The 23,118-nt window shown below is 36.1% G+C and overlaps 1 protein-coding gene and 1 long non-coding RNA gene across 3 annotated transcripts; both read right to left on the reverse strand.

The window, feature by feature from the left end:
* Window positions 1-409: 409 nt before the first annotated feature.
* On the reverse strand, window positions 410-15,213 carry pkmb (pyruvate kinase M1/2b). Of its 2 annotated transcripts, XM_067379181.1 has the most exons (11): window positions 15,101-15,213; window positions 13,377-13,555; window positions 13,194-13,285; window positions 8,599-8,730; window positions 8,318-8,504; window positions 7,898-8,168; window positions 7,236-7,386; window positions 6,987-7,139; window positions 6,542-6,708; window positions 3,010-3,191; window positions 411-938 (listed from the first exon to the last, which is right to left on the reverse strand). In XM_067379181.1, the coding sequence occupies exons 2-11, from the start codon at window positions 13,525-13,527 to the stop codon at window positions 832-834; spliced, it is 1,593 nt and encodes a 530-aa protein (XP_067235282.1). In that variant the 5' UTR covers window positions 13,528-13,555; window positions 15,101-15,213; the 3' UTR covers window positions 411-831. The 2 variants fall into 2 exon arrangements, with proteins under 2 accessions (XP_067235283.1, XP_067235282.1); XM_067379182.1 differs by lacking the exon at window positions 15,101-15,213 and having other exon boundaries at window positions 410-938.
* Window positions 15,214-16,371: 1,158 nt separating this feature from the next.
* On the reverse strand, window positions 16,372-22,414 carry LOC137015420 (uncharacterized). Its single transcript, XR_010893967.1, has 3 exons — window positions 20,048-22,414; window positions 19,200-19,333; window positions 16,372-16,582 (listed from the first exon to the last, which is right to left on the reverse strand). It is a non-coding gene; the product is annotated as an uncharacterized lncRNA (long non-coding RNA).
* Between the last annotated feature and the right edge of the window lie 704 nt (window positions 22,415-23,118).

Genomic DNA, 23,118 nt, shown 5'->3' on the forward strand with positions numbered 1-23,118 from the left:
GGAATATATATTTAAGAAAGTTTGTAACCAGGATGCTTTTGGGCACCATTAACTTCCATAGTAGGAAAAAAAATACTATGGAAGTCAATGGTGCCCCAGAACTGTTCAGTTTAACACATTCTTCAAAATATCTTCCTTTGTGTTCAACAGAACAAAGAAATTTATATAGGTTTGGAACAAATGAGGGTGAGTAAATTATGACAGATTTTTCATTTTAAGGTGAACTGTCCCTTTAAATGACCTTTCTTTTGCTCTCAGATCGTAATTACAGCTAATTGAGTACATAAGCCAAACAAATCCTTTCTTATCCAATCATGTAAGCGTGTAACCAACAATATAATTTCTGTTAAAATATTCTATATTCCTTGGCATCAGGTGCTATTTAGAAGTATCAACACATTAACACAGAGAGATGACATTGGACTGACCCAATTGTTGAGATTCTGTATTTTCAATTTAGTCCACGGGGTGGCGTTATAGGGATATTTGCCTTTTACAAGATGCCTTATGTGAAAGCACAACCTATAAAAACAACGGTAAACAAAACGATATGCTGTTTAAAATAGAGCATACAGAGAAAAATAATGGTATTTCACAATATATTAAATGTTCAGGATACTCAATAGTTTCACATACAGATACAGTGCTGATGAAAATAATTTTGCAGTGGGATGAAAAAGGATTAAAAAAAAAACCATGAGTTTGATGGGAATTTAAGGCATGTGAACAACACCACAAGTCTATTTTTGGAACTGAAATGTCTTGATTGGAGGATGAACAGCTGTTTGCATGTGAAAATATATATGGGCTTTACAGTTCATGAGGATGTGCTCAAGGCACCACAACAATGCGCATGGTGTTGGTGTAGCCAGATCCTGGGCGCCAGCCTGTGACAACGATGATAACATCCCCAGATTTGAAGTACTTCCGGTTCTTGCCTGAAAATCAAAATAGAGGGTGTGTAAACAAGTAGGCCTACAAGTACAAAGGTAAATGGTTTTAGTGTCTGATATATGAATATCAAACACTCTTGACCACATCTAATCGCATATAATCCATGTTTTATTAACTGGATGTTGAATTTCAGTTTGTGACTTTTACTACATTGGCTACATGTTAGCTTTAGCTTTAAGGCCCAGCACAGCTCAAGCTGATTCTGATTGGCTGTAAATGTTTTATTCTTCATCAGCTGGAAAAAAATGTGTTCTAAAAGTGATTCCATTATATAATTCCTCTGTGTTATTATCGTTATAGTTATAAGTTGTGTCCCAAATGATGCACTATACACTACTATGCACTTATACACATGCGCTCAACTGTGTAGTTTATGAATTTTATGAGGTAATTTTGTCATTCAACATCTGAACGGCGTTTGAGTGTCCAAGGGGCACCATTTGGGTATTTAATAGTACTTTTTCTTTTTTTGGAATTTTCAGTGTGAACACACTACTTGCACTATTTATACTACAAAACGTCATAGAATAGACTTTTAAAATATATATATATATATATATATATTTTTAATTAAAACTTTATAGTTATAGTCAGTTTTGGGTGTTTATTAAAGGTGCCATTGAATGTTTTTTTTACAAGATGTAATATAACTCTAAGGTGTCCCCTGAATGTGTCTGTGAAGTTTCAGCTCAAAATACCTCATAGATTTTTTTTTATACATTTTTTTAACTGCCTATTTTGGGGCACAATTAGAAATGCGCCAATTCATGCTGCTGCCCCTTTAATTGCTCGCGCTCTCCGCCCCCTCCCGAGCTCTCGACTCTATCATTGAATAAACAAAGTTCACACAGCTAATATAACCCTCAAAATGGATCTTTACAAAGTGTTCGTCATGCATGCTGCATGTATACATCAGATTATGTGAGTATTGTATTTATTTGGATGTTTACATTAGATTCTGAATGAGTTTGAGGCTGTGATCCGTAGCTAACGGCTAATGCTACACTGTTGGAGAGATTTATAAAGAATGAAGTTGTGTTTATGAATTATACAGACTGCAAGTGTTTAAAAATGAAAATAGTGACGGCTCTTGTCTCTGTGAATACAGTAAGAAACGATGGTAACTTTAACCACATTTAACAGTACATTAGCCACATGCTAACGAAACATTTAGAAAGACAATTTACAAATATCACTAAAAATATCATGTTATCATGGATCATGTCAGTTATTATCGCTCCATCTGCCATTTTTCACTGTTATTCTTGTTTGCTTACCTAGTCTGATGATTCAGCTGTGCACATCCAGACGTTAATACTGGCTGCCCTTGTGTAATGCCTTGAACATGAGCTGGCATATGCAAATATTGGGGGCGTACATATTAATGATCCCCACTGTTACGTAACAGTCGGTGTTAAGTTTGAGATTCGCCTGTTCTTCGGAGGTCTTTTAAACAAATGAGATTTATATAAGAAGGAGGAAACAATGGAGTTTGAGACTCACTGTATGTCATTTCCATGTACTGAACTCTTGTTATTTAACTATGCCAAGATAAATTCAATTTTAAATTCTAGGGCACCTTTAAGTATTATGCATTATTTTTATTTTCTCTTGAAAAAGTAAAGTAAGGGATTACACTTAATTTTTCTGTAATTTAATTAATTAAACAGTTACTTCTGATGTAATTTAATTAAATACTGTATAGACTATATATAGACTATATAACAATAGTGGATTTAACATAAAAATTTAACAAAAGGTATGTTTTATATATATATATATATATATATATATATATATATATATTTAGTTACTTACCGAGCATATTACCTTTGGCATATATATATATATATATATATATATATATATATATATATAGTTATATACCGAGCATATATACCTTTATATATATATATATATATATATATATATATATATATATATATATATATATATATATATATATATATATATATGCCAAAGGTAATATGCTCGGTAAGTAACTAAAGACTAGACACTAGATGAAGTATTAGATTTCTCGAGATGTCTCATTACCGATCTCCAGGGCGAAGCTGACACGTAGATCTACATCCTCAGCCCATACATCATTAGCAGGCTTGGTGTAGAAGATGGGAATGACGCCGCGATACAGGTGCAGCTGCCGAGATGTCTGGCCGTTACGGGTCACAGCCATGATAGGAGCACGTGGCCTGTATCTGGAAAGCAGCTGGGCAGACCTGAGGAGACAGACAGGAAGACAAGATTATTAAAGTTTGATTATTTATAATAATATTATTATTAATAGTAATTCATATTATAATGTTATAATTAGTCTTCTTTTAAGATTCAACGACAATAATAATATAGTCTTCTATATTATTAAATATAAATATACAATTTTATGTTTTATATATATATAAATATACATGTTGTTTATTCATGTGTAATAAATAATTCACATTCATATTTTTATTAATAAAGTTATAATTATTAATATCTTAAACTAATAATATTGTTAGTCATGGAGTCGCCTTATTAGTCACAGAGTCTCTTAAAATGAGCTCACATTACATGAGATTTTAATTTGCTAATAGAACATGACTGTGTTTAATTGTTTTTGTTCGGTCATAAGATGTCCAAAAATTTTAAAGCACATATGGCACCTCACTACCATGGCAAAAAGTAACAATATGGTTTCTAGAATTGCTATATGTTACTTATTCTATAAGCAATTTTTTTTTTTTTTTTTTTTGTTATAAGCTCTTAGTTTTGTGCATTTGTATTTATATTAAATTTATGTAATTTGGCCTATATATCATTACTCCTGTAAAGGCACAATATGTAGATTTTCGCCACTAGAGGTCGCCTATTCGAAACAAAGGTGTAGCTTGATGACACCGAGATTGAGCGCGGAATCTTGGGAGATGTCATTTTCACCTCACAGCCGGTGGAAAAGAATCCGATGGGACTCGGGCAGAAATCATGTTCATGGATGAGATTACTATTAAAAATACTGTAGTATGAAGCAGAGCAGGACCGAGTGCTGTAGGAGCGGAACGAGGCCTCTTCTATGAGGTAACACAGCACTGTTTATCATATTAGATACATTTGAGTGTGATGAAAATTATGTTCTAACGTTCCTCTGTGCATTTGTTCAGCGGCTGCTGTGAGACACTGTTACACACTGCATTAAGCTAGATCTTGTGTTGATAAATGGCATGCAGTTCATTTTAAAACATATTGTATGATGGAGAAAATGCTGTATTACTGTTACTAAAAATAAAGCTGCATCTGATTATGCTATGTTAGCTACTTCACAAAATAATGTTTTTCTCTGAGGCGTGGTGAAAACGTACTCATGGAAAATCAAGAAAATTAAACAATAAGACAAAACGTGTTGCGCTATATAACAATGATTCATTTTTCTGTCTATAAATGTATCAAAACAGTTGTTCCCTTGTCTAATAAAACATATGATTTTATAAAATCGTCTTTGGTGTTTCCATGGTTTCTACAAAATAAATAGAAGAAATTGAGGGTAACGTAGGTATGATGTCATTGATAGGCGACGCACAGACACAGTCCGTGTCCAGTGCTGCGTCCCAATTCGCCTACTTATACTACGTCCTAAAAGTATGTACTCTTTTTGTAAAGAAAAAGTACATACTTTTGAGTGTGTAGTAGAAGAGTATGCAAGTTTTGGGACATACTACCTCGTCATAACTGCGTCTTTAACGGACGTTCTGTTGCTTAGTTACTCAACCTGTAACTGTTTAAACTACCATGTCAATCATCATGTCACAGTTAAAATCCTCCACATTTAAATTAAATTTATTTTCCTACCGTTTCGGAGAGAAATGTAGTCGCACGTTGATCTGCCAGTCATGGGTCTTTCATGCAGAGAACTCTCCTCATCTTTGCATAATGATGCATTTGTTAATGACCAAACACATCGTTATAAAAGTTCACAATGCTGTTGCAGATGAAATATAATGTGGATAACATTTAATAAATATCTTTTTGTCAGGTTAGACACTGCTTATTAATCATTCAAGCCACTTTATCTTAACCGTCGTACCTCGCACGTCCGTCATGTTTGTAGTTTTTAAACACTTTTTATTCGTATTTGTAGTTCTAATCGAATCCTCGTCCAAAGCGCAATGTGTTATGGGCAATATTAGCCGTTAGAAGTGTGCACGGATCTGCACTTCGAATTCTAACCGGAAAAAGTACACCATCCGGGTATCTTTGGAATACTCATTTCAACATACTACGATTTGGGACATACTAATTCTTTTTTCGAATACTATTTAGGATGCATAGTATGCGAATTGGGATGCAGCACTGGTTAATGAATTGCTTATTGCTCTGGATTTAAACATTCTTGGACACATTTGGGATAATGTAAGTACACAAGTCAACAAAATATATATCACTGTTCTCGTGGTTTTTGGATATTTTAATCCAAAAATCCTACATATTGTGCCTTTAATACATTTAATACATGTCTATATTAATAATATAATAAAATTCGATATGAATATCCCACATTTCTGCCACACTACCATGGTTTCAGTTAGTGTTAGTACAGTAAATCGTGGCAAATGTTGGTGACTTGTGGTTTGAAAAGCTTTCTAACTGGATCATTGTAGCACAATGTTTCTCCTGTTTTCCAAGTCAGTGTTGTTGAGAATGTCAGCGCTGCCTTTAAACTAGTTTAAATCACTGAGAGATTTATGGTTTGTATCAGACAGCTCTGCACCGAACTTGAACCCTTCTCACTGCGCTGTTTATTGGTCACATGATTGAGGCCTAGCATTCGCTCTAAGCCCGCTCTGCGCTGTCTTTTGGGCAGAGCTAATAATTGTTCCTGTACCACGGTTAAAAAAAGTAGTGCTGTTTTGCTTTTGCCGCATTTAAGGTTTCTCATAAGCAACATAAATGGCAGCACTTATAAGTTGTGTACACAGCTATGTAGTAAAACTGTCAATTATAGAGCTTAGCAACTATTATACAAAATACTCGACAACAGAATGATACAACTGACCAATCAGAATCAAGTATTCCAGATAGCCGTGCAATAAATAGGTATAATTTAAATGCTTGTATCTCCTCTGGTTGAAGTCAGTCTAAAACATGTACTCCTGTATATAAGCCTAAATGAGTGTGCACTTTTGCCTCTCTGCAACCTACTGTGGGACAAATGAATAAGGAGTTTAAATTAGCCTACAAAATGTCAAGGTTCAGGCCTGCAAAGGTCAGACTGCGCTCAGTGCAACAAGATGCATTTCAATCAGCCACAAGGCAAATCGGATAATGTATGAGAGTGACAAAGAGACTCTTTAATGTGGCTAACTAACTCTACACAACTGATAAATTTAAGTTATAAGTATTTCAAGAAAGCAAAATCTATCTTAAAATGGCATAGGAAGAGATGCATCCTACAAAGCATTTGCATTCATAAGATTTACATTCTTCGGTTCATGTGCACAACACTGAGTTGAGGTCACTGTACCTAATATTAGAACCAAGCGTGTGTGTGTAAATGCCACTGTAAGCCTTTAGGGTTATGAAGGGTGTCTCTGACCTGCCAGTCTTGGTGAGGACAATGATGGCGCTGGCACAGCACTTGAAGGAGGCTTCCACTGCACCAATGGCCACGGACTCACTGGGGTCACGCGTCAGATGGGATGTACGACGAAGCTCTTCGAACAACTGCCTGTGAAACATGGCAGCCTCTGCTTCACGGGCAATCTGAAGCACAAAAAATTGACATGATTGCAGATTACATAATATTAATGAAATAAAAGGCCACTTAAGTTGGTTAACTGGTAATCACAAAGGTAGTTGTAGTCAGTACAGTTAGAGCAATAGCATTAGCATTTAACTACTGTTTAGTTTTGCTAGAGGTTTGGGGTAAGATTACATGAATGTTCTGCTTAGCAAGCTAAACTTACAGTATATTATTAAAATGTTAGCATTGCTACAATTATCAGGCACCAGTCAGGGCACAGCCCCGCTTTTGATCGTACCTGGTGCTGTGTGCGAACAGACTCTATTGGGTATTCTCCCTTTGCTGTCTCTCCACTCAGCATGATACAGTCGGCACCGTCGAGCACGGCATTGGCCACGTCGCTGCTTTCGGCACGGGTGGGGCGGGGCTTCTTTATCATGCTCTCCAGCATCTGTCAGTCAAAGAGACAATCGGTGGATGAACAACAGTCCATTCGTGCTAGCTGAACTGAGTCGGCTCACTTGCTTCTGCATGGTATCATCCTAACCTGTGTGGCGCAGATGATTGGTTTTCCAATCCTGTTGCAACGACCAATCATCATTTTTTGAGCAAGGAACACCTTCTCAGTCGGGATCTCAATACCCAGATCTCCACGGGCAACCATGATGCCATCACTAGCCTCCAAGATCTCATCAAACCTACACAAGTAAAGAAATATAAATAAAGAAATAATCAGAACAACAAACTCACTTTTTTGCACTTTTTGCAATCACATAAATTCCATTTAACATATTGTGCATATATTTACAATAACTGTTTTCTATGTGAACATATTTTAAAATGTGATTTATTCCTGATTTCAAAGCTGAATTTTCAGCATCATTACTAAGTCACATGATCCTTCAGAAACCATTCTAATAGGCTGATTTGCAGCTTGAGAAACATTTCTTATTATTATCAATGTTGAAAACAGTTGTGTTGCTTAATATTTTGTGGAAACCAGGATATATTTTCTTTCTGCATTTTTTGATTAATAGAAAGTTCAAAAGAACAGAATTTATTTTAAATACAAATATTTTGTAACATTATAAAAGTCTTTACTGATACATATTATAGAACTTCATTTCATATATATATATATATATATATATATATATATATATATATATATATATATATAATTTAATATTTCTGTATATTATTACTCACTTGCGTACACCCTCATGGTTCTCCAGCTTGCTTATAATTTTGATGTCCTTGCCTTTCTCTCCGAGCACCTTCCTGACAGCTTGTACGTCAGCAGCCTTGCGGATAAAGGAGGCAAAAACCATGTCAACGCCCTGCTCCACACCAAACTGAAGGTCCTGAATGTCCTTCTCAGACACTGCGGGCAGGTCAACACTGGCCCCGGGCAGGTTCACGCCTTTCTTGCTGCCCAACATGCCTCCGTTCTCAATTTCGCAGTTCAGGAAATCAGAACCTGGAACATTCAACAATGTCAACACATTGAATTTTGGCAGTCCTGCCGTGATGTATCACTTTTATTATGTGTTAAAAAGTTGAACATTTTATGTGGTTATGAAAGGAGAGATTAATTGAACTTGAAGTCAACTTTGACTATAAACTCACCAATTTCCTTAACCTTGAGTGAAATAAGACCATCATCTACGTAAATATGGCTGTTCTGCTGCACCACCTTTGTGATGTTCTTGTAGTCCAACCACAAGGTTTTCTCATCACAGTTGTCCTTGAACTTATCATCCAGAGTGAGCTTGATCATGTTACCTTTGACAAGCTTGACCTCCTCAGTGCCACTCTGAAGAAACCACAAAAATGAGAAGAGATAAATACATCTATTACAGAGTTTTTAATATTGAAAAGGACACCAGAAAATGAGACGCTGTACTTACGCCCTTAATAAGTCCAGTCCTGATCTCAGGGCCTTTAGTATCCAGGGCAATGGCCACAGGTCTGTACTCAATGCTACCAGATCCAAAACTCTCAGTGGCTTCACGGACATTCTTGATGGTCTCAGCATGGTACTGCATAAAAAGGTTATGTACTGTAAAATTAAGTATCAACGGTTTTAAATAGTAACTTTAAGTAAGCATAAGAAAGGTCATTTAAATGTAAAAAATAAGCATGAACAAGAAGGACATACAAAATAGTGTCCAATAAAAAATAAATATAGGATCATGTTTTGTTCAAGAACACTTTCATTTAACTATTTTAGATTATTCTGTGTGTTTTGTTATGCTTGTCTTCTGATTCTTGTTCGCAGAAGGAAGATAACATTTCAAATATTAGCTTTAAATGAGTATAAGGTGACATCAAAGGTAATCTAAATGTAAAAATATGGGAAATCAACATGAACAAGAAGAATATACAATAGTGGCAAAGACTGATCAGTTAAAAAAATCTCATATATAATACCAAACACAATTGCATCATGCCATCTAGATAAGTTTTTTTATTCTTGCTCTCAGAAGAAAGATAAAGTTTTATTGATTGACAGCTCTGAGAACTGTAAAACTCTACCGAATGTTGCAAAATAAAAAGAACAAAGTGAGCATGTTTGCTGTAAAGTCTACAGCTCAAATCCCATGATAGTCTCTGTCCTGTCTGTCCAATAGCAGGCTTAAGGCAGAGACAGGGAGGTATATATAGTATCAGGGAGAGTAGGTTATGTTTCCAGTGCCCCACAGAAGCATTTGACTGCTTCTGAACTCAATGAATAAATATTACTGGTGTGACAGCTTTACTGATACTTCAGTCAAAATTTCGGATGTCATCACTCTCATTACAGAATGTGCAAAAGCAAACAACAAGACAGCCACTTCACAACTATGCCACAACATGTAAAAATGGCTGACAAACTTAAAGGGACAAATTTAAGAGGTAAACTCATGTACGATAATGAGGTGCACATGGCTGAGAAGAATAACTGAATCTAATCAGTTACTATAATGCAAAAATGCAAAAAAATGCAAAAACAAAGTCCAAATTGAACTGAACTGCGCCCCCTCCCAGAAAGGCGCGACCTCACACTGGCTGATGAATGGAGGAGGAGGCTCAGGTGGAGGATGGGAATCCAGGAGAGGGGCAGAACAAAAGAAAATCTAGGGTGGTGCAGGTGGTGGTGTGATCCAGGGGATAGCCTTGAGCAGGAATGGCCAGGTAATGATCCAAGCCACAGCAAGGACAGTGTCCCATGGTGGCATTGCTGGAGGGAGGAGCCAAGGTGGTGAGGGTATCCATGTCTCCATGAGGATGAGCGGAGGCAGCATAGCTGATGGAGAATGAGCTCTCAGCACAGACAGAGAGCCGAAGGGCCAAAGTGACAATGAAGATCCCGGAGGCCACAACAGAGCCGCAGCGACGACCCCCCGAGATGGAAGCAGGATACCAGAGGGCTAAGGCGGAGCTGGAGAGACCAAGGGCTGAGGCAAAGCCTGAGGGAGGACAGAGCAATAGGGGTGGAGGGCCGGAGAGCAGCGGTCGGCCCTCAAGTCCATGGCAATGTCCGCCCCAGGTGGAGCCGATGGTCCGAGGGAGCCCGGTGGAGCTGAAAGCCTGATGGTCACTGCTGGAGTCAAGGGAGGAAGGAGCGAAGGAGTCAGGACAACAGGTCGAGGTGAAAAGACAGGATCTGAGGCCGGAGGCAGAGCCAAGGGATCCCTAGGCCCACGGGAAGCTGGCTCACAGTGGGGCCGAGGTGTTGCCACACCACTGAGAGGAGGCAGAGGAGGGACTAAGGGGCTGAAGGGAGGCAGCGAGGACTGGGTAGTTGGAGTGGCTGGGGGCTGGAGAAGAGACTGAGAAGGAACAGAGGTACTGGCCAAAAATGCGATGGCTTGGGTAGATACACAGTTAGATATTTGGAGAGGAGGAGGGAGGTTGGGCAAGACTAGCAAGTCCAAAACAGAGCAGACAGTGGGATTAAAAGTGGTAGGGGATCTTTCTCTCTGAAATCAAAATAATTGTTCATATTGGTGGCCAGAAACTCACACTCAGTGGCGGGAGTATGGGCGGGGCTATATTCTACACCCTTAAACTCTTCACAGTCTTCCTCAGCGATGGATGATGCAGCTGGCTCACACCCCTTGTCAGACACGCAAAGCTCCTGCTCCTGGGCGATGTCTTGCTCAGGCATTCCTGTCTGCTCTGGCTCATGCATCGCGGCGTCTGTCTGTCTGCAGTGGGTACATGTTGCCGCTACTTGCCTTCTGATGTTTTCTGGCTGTGCACTGGGTTGGAAGTGGGGCTGATGTCTTCATCGTCAGGTCCGACTGTGAACGGCCATCCACATGACACCAGAACCCACTCCACAAATGCGGCGAAGTTCCCTCGAGGACCCTCCCCAGACAACTGAGTATGTAAAGCTCAATGTAAAGCTGCTTTGACACAATCTGCATTGTAAAAAGCGCTATATAAATAAACTTGACTTGACAACTGGGCCTTTGTCACGTTGTTGAGTCCTGTGAAGAGGAACGAACAAAGGCAGTCGTCCGGGAAGCTCGACTGAAGGCCAAGGTCAAGGAATGTGCTATGCGCCAGGGAGTGATCTCCCTGCTCAAGGCATAACAGGAGAAATGAGGGATTGTCCATGATACCACACAACGGGGAAAAATTAAATCTCTGCTTATATCACTTCTAGGGTCCAGTCTTCTGTCAGCAACGGTTATGGTAAAGCACATGAAGATGAAGATTCCAGTCTTTAATAAACTCTAAAGATAAATCCCAGAACAGGTAATCGAAGTAAACAAACTTAACACAAACAAAACTAGACAAACTTAAGAGGGAAACACATGAACTTATACAAACGATAATGACTAGGAACATGAAATTATCTAGCCATGACTTCCACATGAGTATAAATATGAGGAAACAAAAAGGCCAAATTCCCTTAATCATCCATCACAAAGGATAAAACCAAAGAATATAGTTCTGATGTGCAGCAAAATATTGTTGAGTTTCACAAAGTAGAAAGTGACTAAGAAAATAGCTAAAGCATTCCACACCATCAGGGCAATTAAGGGAGGGGCCGAGAGCCATGGGAACGGAGCAAGGCCAGCAGTGAGACAATATTCGGAAGGGGGGGAGGTTGTTTGCCTGGTTCAAGGAGGGGCAACTGCCATCCATGAGGGGACGGAGGAGGCGCAGCTCTTCACCTGAAGCCAGACCTGCTGCTGTCCGCCATGATGAGGAGAAGCAGGCATAGCGAAGAAACGCCAACATAAATGTCTCTTGTCTTGCACTGTCGTCACTCCTCCTTTTGTCCTTCTGGAGCTCCTCCGTGGGACTCGAGACCGGAGGATAGTTAGAGTGGACAAAGGAGCACACAGGGATAAAAAAATACCCAATGCTCATGGTTTAAACTGCTGGATCTTTAATGCTGTGGGCTTATTTTTGGAGGTTCTGGACATCTTGTTCAGATACATGGCATCATGGATTCTATCAAATACCAACGGATAAAAAAATCAAAACCTGACTGCAGCTGCTAGAAATCTTATAATGGGACATTGTTGGATCTTCCATCAGAACAATGATGCAAAACCAACATCAAAATCAACACAAAAATGTGTCACTGAGCACAAAACTAAGGTTCTGCCATGGTCATCCCAGTCCCCTAAACTAAACCCTATAGAAAACTGAAGAGGAGAATGTATCAATATGGACTTGGATTGCAAAAAGTCAATGTGTGTTAGAGGAAAACATTTATTCCATAATGAGATTTTCCCCCCAATTTCCAATTGTTCAAAGGTTATAGATCTTGGATAATTTTTTACATAAAAGATCAAAACAATTTAATATATTGTATATGTTGATTTTACATTTTTTATTTTATATATTTTAAGATTGACAAGTTACCTTGTCTCATAACTACATGAAGATGCTCACTGGAACTCTCAATGAACTGTGTGCTCATATTTACCTGTCATACACCAGAAGCAACTTTATTAAAAAAAGAACATGAGCTTTTGACCTTCTGAAGCCCTGAGCTGGAAATATCTACTGCATCACTTGATGATATTGTGCCTGATGTAGTAATCCGTAGTAAAGGTGCCATGCAGAAAAAGGTAAAAAGCCATGACTTTTAAAAGGGAGAGGTCAGAGCAGTCTAAACTCACGCTCTGGCTTGAGCCCAAGATTACTCTACTCAATGTATCAACCAGACAGATCAGAGCGGCTAACAAGATCAGCTTACAACTTCTGACATTTGAAGAGGCACGAGGGAAATGCCACAATAATGGAGGATCTACAGTACGATGGTACAAACGTAAAGTCTGGGTAAGAGGAAGAGAGACTTTGTGAAGGCATCTTATTACAAGATTAATAGACTGTTTGATAATATCATTTCAGCAGAAATTAACATAGCAAAGGCCCCACCGAACTCACTGGAGTGACAAAATGCTGCTGCTAAGGTATTTCAAACTTATTTTTACCCAAAAACGAAGAACAGTGAGTATATTGAAATAGGTCTGGAAAGAACGAGATCATGTACCTCGTGAGTTCCGTGGGAGAAGTTCATACGTGCAACGTTCATACCGGTCTTAATCATCTCCTTCAGTGTCTCCACAGAACGAGAGGCAGGTCCTGCATTAAGATAAAACGAAATATTGGAAACTTTTCCTCTGCATGTTGATGGACAGTCCGCATTAAAAATTTCCTAAGGTGGCCCACTAACCAATGGTGCAGACGATGCCTGTGGTGCGAGCCACTGTAGGATCAGAGTCTATGTCCAGCAGACACAGGTGCTCCAGGAAGGTTTCTGCCATAGCAGCATGCATCTGCTGCTGCTGACTGAAGGCAGAGTCCGTATTTTTGGTCTGAGACATAGCTGGAGCTGTGACTGCTAGAAAAGTCCTGGAAGGAACATGGACAATGCAAGTTCAGGTGGCTTATGTAAGGACACCTTTGACTTTCTTTTTCTGTAGAACAACATCATGTTAGTCAACATCAAATTAAGAAGGTTATTAAAAAATAATGATTAAAATGTACTTTAAATGATAAGAAATGTTTAAAAACGACATAAAACGGCATGAGGGTGAGTAATTAATGACAGAATTTTCATTTTTGGGTGAACTAACCCTTTAAGTGCACTAACCCAAGGGTGAACAATTTTGAAAAGCAAGATTTTCAGAGAATAATTATTTAAATTTAATTCTAATCCTTGCATACATGGTTTCATATGATGTTCACATTTAGTTTTATAACTTCTGTAGCAGGTTAGATGAAGAAAAGATCATATCGTATACAGGAGAACACAAACTCTATATTACTCCTAATGTAATCCAGGTGAAAAAAAGTACACTTCTATAATGTACTTAAAGTGCTCTATTTTCACGCACTAATTTTGTACTTAATATACTAAAAATTCTTCATCTTAAGATCATCTTAAGAACATCTAAGTGTACTCAACTGTGCTATTTTAAGACACCAAATAAAATGTGCTTTTAATATACTATCTGTGTATTTAAAAAATGTATTCAGATATCACTTATAGTACATTTGAACCCTTAGTGTACTACAAGTGGTAACTAAATACATTTTTTTAAATACAGAGATAGTATATTAAAAGCACATTTTAGTTCATATTTCATGGTGTCTCAAAATAGCACAGTTGAGTACACTTAGATGTTCTTAAGATGATCTTAAGATGAAGAATTTTTAGTATATTAAGTACAAAATGAGTGTGCGAAAATAGAGCACTTTAAGTTCAATATAGAAGTGTACTTTTTTCACCTGGGAAGATGTGTTTAGATGATAATAAATGACACTAATCACCTTTACTTCTATTGGTTTTAAGTGTTTCTCCTGATGTTTAACCCACAAGTTACATGAAGAGTAAATGAGAGCCACTGGCAGCTCTGCCTGAGCCAGAAAGGAAGAGTGGATTTAAATGCATGACTGCACAAACTCTTACATACATTCCAGCAAACAGTGATCTCAGGGTAAAAAAGACTTGTCAAAGTAATAAATAATAGTAATAATCATCATCATCATCGGTAATAAACATGCATATAAAATAATGTACACTAATCAGCCAATAATATATTGAATTAGGCCTAATATTTAGCAAAATATAAGAATATGATTTAAAATATAAATATTTTGTTAAATATTCAACCAATAAATACCAAAATATGAAAAAGTTTTGACAAAACAGATTTTATAAATCAACGAACTAAGGGCATAATTTGTTATTAAATCACCATGACAATATGCGACAGTTAATTACGTGGGACAAAAATATTTATTTTTAATTATATTTAAAAAATGTTTTAAACAAACGTTTATTTTAGAGGTAAAAACGTCTATGGCTATCTAAAGTGCACTTTCAGGTCGTAATAAGAACCTAGTGAGTTTGTTCTGCCCTATTTAAACCCTCTGCCGAGTTTCGCGTCCTACCTCAGAAGATGAACGCCTGCAGGAACTTCTGATCTCTTCCACTGTCACTGCTGAACTTATTCAGTCAGAACTGACCGGCACTACTTCCCACAGCTCTGCGTATTCTTCCGCGATATTACAGTTTGGTCTTTTCAATGTAGTGCATTTGACTGCATTAACATTATTATTAATACGGTATATTGATAATATTTATATATTTGTGTTATATATTAGGTGCTATTTCATCTTAAGCGAATGCAGCTAATCGGACGCCACCTGCAGGTTAATAGGAAGCTCTTGATACCGTCATCTGAAGGAGTAAGTGTGATTTCATTTAGGGATTGTTTTCAAATTCCCATCTTGTAAGATTTGAATTTTGCATGTCATTTTGATTTTCTGTTGCTGTTTAAAGTATTGTATGTTCCTAAAAAGAGAACAGTAGAAATGACTACACCAACACCCTCACCACTCCTTCATGTCATTTCATAAATAACAGCCATTACTGGCATCTGGAGTACTAATAATAACTCCAAGGCCTACAGCTGAAACTTTGATGCCCATGATAGAAATGCTTGCTCGTTTGATTCGTTGCCCACTCTGCCATTTCCACAGATCAGGAAGGTCAGATCATCTGACGTTTTGCATATATTATATCAAGATATTGTCTGTATTGTCATAATTACTCTGTCATTAAATTCAATACACATACTTACCCTTCATGTTGATGGATGGGTAACAGTAGGCTTATGGGTGATCTTTAAAAATGCATAGCTTCCTGTGTAACATTAGGTGTAACTAACTCTACCTGCTTTAAAGCCACCATTAATTAAAAATGGACAATACTTATTTTGTATGATTTATTATAAATCAATTATCTGTGCACATCATTTATTCAAGTGCCTTCATAATCTTTAATAAAAATAACTTGCCTTCCCTGTTGAAACAACATCTCTTCTCTAATGATGTGTTTACTGGCGTGAGGGCGGGACAACCTGTCAATCACATGAGATCAACGCATAGCAAACCACAAACATCCAATCAATTCCCCATGGACTAAATCAAGTCATTCATTTTTTCTTGTTCAAAAATACGTTTCTCTCATACATCACAATAGAGAACTTTCCGTCTCATGCCAACTATCATGTTTTGAAAAAAATTTTGATTTATTGTTATGCAAAATCATGATGTTTCTTCATTGTCTATCTGTTTGGTTCACTGCAATCAGAAGGATGCATGTGAGAGATATTGCAGTACTAAATGCGAATACTTGTGTTTATTTACAGCATGTTTGCATCAACTATAGGTAATCAGACAACTGGAATACAAGAAATCAACTTTAGGGCCAAAAAGACTGCTTCAAGACAAACCAAATGTTTTAGCAGTCATGTACAGTCCAAATTTGTCCACTGGTACAACATGTTCTCCCTGTCATATGGGCACGTCTCAAAGAAACCCTGGACCAATGGCATTTGGAAATCTCTGGACGGTCCATCAACGAAGCTCCTAAAATACATATAAGGAATGGACATAGGTATAATTATAGGTATAGGATTTCTTTATTATATAAAAAAAAAAAAAACATATGGGTTTGCACATTGGTCTAATTTACAGGTTTGCAGACTTAAAGGATTAGTTCACTTTCAAATAAAATTTTCCTGATAATTTACTCACCCCCATGTCATCCAAGATGTTCATGTCTTTCTTTCTTCAGTCGAAAAATAAATTAAGGTTTTTGATGAAAACATTCCAGGATTTTTCTCCATATAGTGGACTTCAATGTCCTCCAAACGGTTGAAGGTCAAAATTAGTTTCAGTGCAGCTTCAAAGGGCTTTAAACGATACCAGACGAGGAATAAGGGTCTTACCTAGAGAAACGATCGGAAATCGTTTTCGGAAAAAATTTAAATGTATATGCTTTATATAAACAAATGATCACCTTGCACGTGCTTCCGCTTTCCGTATTCTTCAAAAAGCTTATGCTGTATGTCCTATGCTTTCCCTATACTTACGAACGAACGCGGTGCCAGATCTGTTTTTTCCATAAGTAGAATAGGGAAGGCGTAGGACATTTTGAAGAATATGGAAAGCGGAAGCACGTGCAAGGCGATCATTTGTTTATATAAAGCATATACATTTACATTTTTTTTCAAAAATGACATTTTTTTGCTAGATAAGTCCCTTATTCCTCGTCTGGTATCGTTTAAAGCTCTTTGAAGTTGCACTGAAACTGTAATTTTGACCTTCAACAGTTTGGTGCCCATTGAAGTCCACTATAAGGAGAATAATCCTGGAATGTTTTCATCAAAAAACTTAATTTCTTTTCGACTGAAGAAAGAAAGACATGAACATCTTGGATGGCATGGGGGTGAGTAAATTATCAGGAATATTTTATTTGAAAGTGAACTAATCCCAAGCACCATGTACTGGTAATGTGATTGTACACTGTATTATAAGAAATTTAGGCTAGAAAGCATCTGCTAAGAACATGAATTTTACTTATTGATGTATATTTTTAAAATTGTAAATATTATTTAAATTTATTTTATACTTTAGACCTGTCAGGATTGTTTTCACGGGAAATTGCGTACATATGTCGCTCGCCCGTGCGTGTCTCTTCATATCCAGAAATAGAGAAAAGTTGCTCCGGATACTTTGACGCGTGTATGATGTGGGAGTGGCATAGGTTAGTTGTCACACTGAACGAGAAATGTTGACATGGAGCATACTAAATCTTGTTTTGTTGTGTTGTGTTGTTTTGTGTTGTTTTGTGTTTTGTTTTGTTTTGAAGAGGGGAGTATGCTAAAGAGAACTTGCATGCACTTTTGTTTTTTAACCGAAAAGTTACATAGTGTATCTTTAAATTCAATTCAGAATCATTTTAGAATAATTTAATAATTTAAAATAATAATAAATGTCTGCCAAGATTTCACCTGAAAAATGTAAAGTGGTAAATTAATATGAAAAAAATAGAATAAAAAAATAGAAAGTAAATTATAAAAATCCTGTGTTAAATTCAATGGAAAGAGAGGGATAATAATGGGCCAATACACCAAATAAATATTATTTTCTAAATATTATTAATTGTCAGAAAGAATTGCTTTCTTTGAGAATATTCTGTGGTAAAATGTGAAATCTGATTTTTCTTTTATCATTTTTTTATTAGAGAGACAAAGTGAGCCTGAACATAGATCCCTCTAGTGGACATCAGGCTAATTCCATGGACAACTTGGGTCTGAAAGTGTATCTTGTCTCCATATGCACAGGTTATATTTAAACACCCTGCACTCCAGGCACACCCTATACACTCTATATCTGCAGCAGTCAGCACTGCTCTTATGGAACAGTTTGTCCTGTAGTCGTTTTCTCTAAACTCTATACCAAGGATGGCTAACTCTACACCAGGGGTGGAGAGCCACAGCCCAGGCTCTCGAGTTCGCCACCCCTGCTCTATACACGTTCTTTATACTATTAAATCTCCAGACGTTGGGAGATAAGGTTTGTTGTGCTAAATTTCAATCCATTTGCTTTTAATTGAGGTTCAGTTGAGTTCTGCTGTCTCTTGTGCTATGCCATTTCATACATCCTAAAGTAGTCTGGACATGAGACAAATTGCTTTCAGTTAATTTTAATGCAATTGTTTTATTTTAATTATTAATGCAATTATTTTATATTTAATTATTGACTGAAAATATTTGCATAATTGTATTTATCTGGAACATTTTTAGGATTTAAAATAGTATCACTGCTTCTTAATCCCATTGTCAATTAAGTAACAGAATGAAAATCAAACATATTGGTTAAAATCTGTGTGAAATGTGTCCAAGATAATAAAATACATTCATATGCACTACCTAAACATTCACATACACTGGCTTATAAAAGTATTTGGATACCTAAGTCACACTTAAAATATATAAACATAGCCTATATAAAATATAAAACAATGTGGCATTTATTTTAAAAACATATAGCACACTTTCCGACCACAAAGAGTCATATACATTATACATTTAAAGGAGCTTTAATTCAGAAACCTTTTGTTATTGGTGTTATTAGTGCACATTAGCATATACACATAATGGACAAGAGACTGAATATGATTCAAGGCCCCAATACTCACTGCAAAGTTCTTTTTCATCCTGTATTCTTGTATTCATTTCACGTGTAGGAAGAAGAAGCTTCAGGAGCGAGTGTAAACGTCAGATCCTTTTGATTTTCCTGGCAGAAACGTCCCGCGTCATAGGCATAGGCAACCTAGGAAGTCAGGGAAGGTCTCATTTTTTACATTTCGTTTCATCTGTTCACACATTGGCAATAAAAAAAGCAATTAACACTGGAACATTTTTTAACATTTTAATTGTGACTTCAAAGTTTCCAAATGCTTTTTGGGGCATCTGTAGTGTACACAGCGACTATATGCAGTTGCTAATGCTACATCTGCAGTACCTGCATAGTCTAGGACCAACATTAGGCTACCAGGTGCCTGAGACGAGGATAATTACAGATTAAGGCCAGGATGTTGTGTATTAGATCTTAGGCAAAACACACAAAGCGCTTTACTTTCATATTGTAATTGCTATAGTACAATAGTAACAATGTATAATGTAAAATGTAAAAAAAAAAAATGCAAAGCAATGATTATGGTACCATCTGTGTTGTACTGTATGTCAACAGAAAACACCCTTAGTGTAATGTGAACATGATACAAATGGGACGGGTCGGGCTGTTGACAGGCTAAGTGATAGTGTGTTAATGCTCTCTTCTGCTCTGTACTTTTCTGACAGTTATATGGGCTTCTCTCCATCTCTCACACAGTCTCCACTTCCATCCATCTCTTTCAGTTGTTCCCCACCCCCTGGAATGACTAAATGATGAGGTACTGTCACAAAGTAACCTATTTTTATCCACTCAAAGTTCTTGTTAAAATGATAAATTATGAAAATGACTTTGTTGAGCAGCTTAACGTACCTGTAAAAGGAAGATATGATTTGTTGAGGGCTGAGGTCCGCAAGGATAATTCCTATAAATATTTTATAATATTTCATAATTTATAATCTTCCAAACATTATTGCTGTAAAATGTATCTATAGTTTTGGCAGAAAATTCATTTTAGTTGCCCAATGATATGCCATAAAGAATAGAACAAAACAGGATAGAATAGAATACAATTGAACAAAAACACAACATAATAGAACAAATAGAATATAACACAACTTAACAGATCGAAATACAACATAACACAACAATAGAATAGAACAGAACAGAAAACAAAAGAATAGAATTCAACAGAATAAAAACGACCTGACACGTTATGGACACTTTCTTTAATGTTCTGTTTTGTTTCCATTGGTTCCTGTTTCCCTGTTCTGTTTAGTTTCGAGTTCCTTGGTTACTGATTATGTCCTCGTTTGTTTCTATGGTTACTTATGATTTGCACCTGTCTCTCTTTATGTTCGACTCTCTACTTTAATCTTTGTCTTCATGCGTGCTTACCACAGTGTTACAAGAACTTAGTAGAATAGAACCCAACACACCACAAAAAACAGAATAGAATAGAACGTAATATAACATTCAACATACCACAAAAGAACAGAATAGAACATAATATAAAATTCAACTCACCACATAAGAACAGAATAGAACATAATATAAAATTCAACACACCACAAAATAACAGAATAGAACATAATATAAAATTAAACTCACCACAACGCAACTCAACAAAATATAATAATCAACACACCACAGAAGACCTGAACAGAACATAGAATAGAATTCAACAATATAATAAAACACAATAGAACAAAATTTAGCACACCATAAAAGAACAGACTAGAACTCAACTCATCACAGAAGAACAGAACAGAAAAAATGGAATAGAACAGATCTTGACATACCACATAAAACAGAATAGAACAGAACATAGAATAGAACACAAACCAACACACCACAGAATAACAGATTAGAACTCAATTGAATAGGATAGGATAGAATTAAACTTGACACTATACAATAGAACAACAAACCACAAAAGAACAAAACAGAAAATAGAATTTACCTCACCACAAAAGAAAAGAATACAATAAAAAACACTGTTCAACACACTAGAATAGAACACAATAGAACAGAACTTAACACACCATAGAAACAGAATAGAATAAAACAATCGAATAGAACTCAACACACCAGAAAAATGGAGCAAACACAGAATGAATTTAGCTACATTAGAATAGAATAGAATAGAATAGAATAGAATAGAATAGTACATAACACATTGGAATACAACTTAACACACCATAAATTAACTGAATATAATAAAACCCCATAGAACAGAATCTATTTCACCATAAAAGAACAGACTAGAAAAGAACATGGAATTAAATAAAACTCAACTCATAACAGATAAGAGCAAAAAAAAAAAAAATAGAATAGTACAGATTTTGACACACAACAAAAGACTAGAATAGAACATCACATAGAATAGAACACAATTCAGCACAATAGAACTCAACACACCACAGAAGAACAGATTAAAATACAACTCAATAGAGTAGGATAGGATCAAATTAAACTTAACATAATACAATAAAATTCAACACACCTCAAAAGAACAAAAAGAATAGAGAAAACAATTTACCTCACCACAAAGGAAAATAAAAGAATAAAATACATTCTCAACACATTAGAATAAAACACAATAGAATATAACTCAACATAGAATGGAACTGAATGCACCAGAAAAAAATACTGAACACAAAATGGAATTCAACTCACCATAGAGAATAGCATAGAAGAGAACTTAACATGCAATGAAAAAACTGAATAGAATAGAACACAATAGAATAGAAAAGATTAATAGAACATAGAATAGAAAACAGAATAGAAAACAACTTAACACAATAGAATAGAACTTAACACATCACAGAAACAGAATAGAATAAAACAATAGAACAGAACTCAACAAACCAGAAAAAATGGAGCAGAACACAGAATGAATTTAGCTACAGAAGAATAGACTAGAATAGAACAGAACACAATGGAATAGAACTTAACACACCATAAATTATCTGAATATAATAAAACACTATATAACAGAATTTACCACACCATAAAAGAACAGACTAGAAAAGAACACAGAATTAAATAGAGCTCAACTCATAACAGAACAACAGAACAGAAAAAGTAGAATTATACAGATTTCGACATACCACAAAAGACCATAAGTCAACACAATAGAACATACCATACTCAACATACCAGAAGAGAACAAATTATAACAGAACACAAATTGGAATTCAACACTCCACAAAAGAACAAAAACATAATAGAGAAAAGAATTAACCTCACCACAAAGGAAAAGAATAGAATAAAATATAACTCAACACAGTAGAATAGAACCCAACACACGAGAAGAGAACAAAATAGAACACAAAATAGAATTCAACTCAATATAAAGAATAGCACAGAATAGAACTTAACATGCCAAAAAAACCTGAATAGAATAAACACGATAGAATAGAACAGATGAACAGAACAAAATAAAACACAAAATGGAATTCAACTCACTATAAAGAATAGCACAGAATAGAACTTAACATGCCATAAAAAACTGAATAGAATAAAACACGATAGAATAGAACAGATGAATAGAACAAAATAGAACACAAAATTGAATTCAACTCACTATAAAGAATAGCACAGAATAGAACTTAACATGCCATAAAAAACCTGAATAGAATAAAACACAAAAGAATAGACAGATAAATAGAACAAAATAGAACACAAAATGGAATTCAACTCACTATAAAGAATAGCACAGAATAGAACTTAACATGCCATAAAAAACTGAATAGAATAAAACACGATAGAATAGAACAGATGAATAGAACAAAATAGAACACAAAATTGAATTCAACTCACTATAAATAATAGCACAGAATAGAACTTAACATGCCATAAAAAACCTGAATAGAATAAAACACAAAAGAATAGACAGATAAATAGAACAAAATAGAACACAAAATGGAATTCAACTCACT

The sequence above is a fragment of the Chanodichthys erythropterus genome, chromosome 24, assembly GCF_024489055.1.
Source record: "Chanodichthys erythropterus isolate Z2021 chromosome 24, ASM2448905v1, whole genome shotgun sequence".
NCBI classification, from domain to species: Eukaryota; Metazoa; Chordata; class Actinopteri; order Cypriniformes; family Xenocyprididae; genus Chanodichthys; species Chanodichthys erythropterus.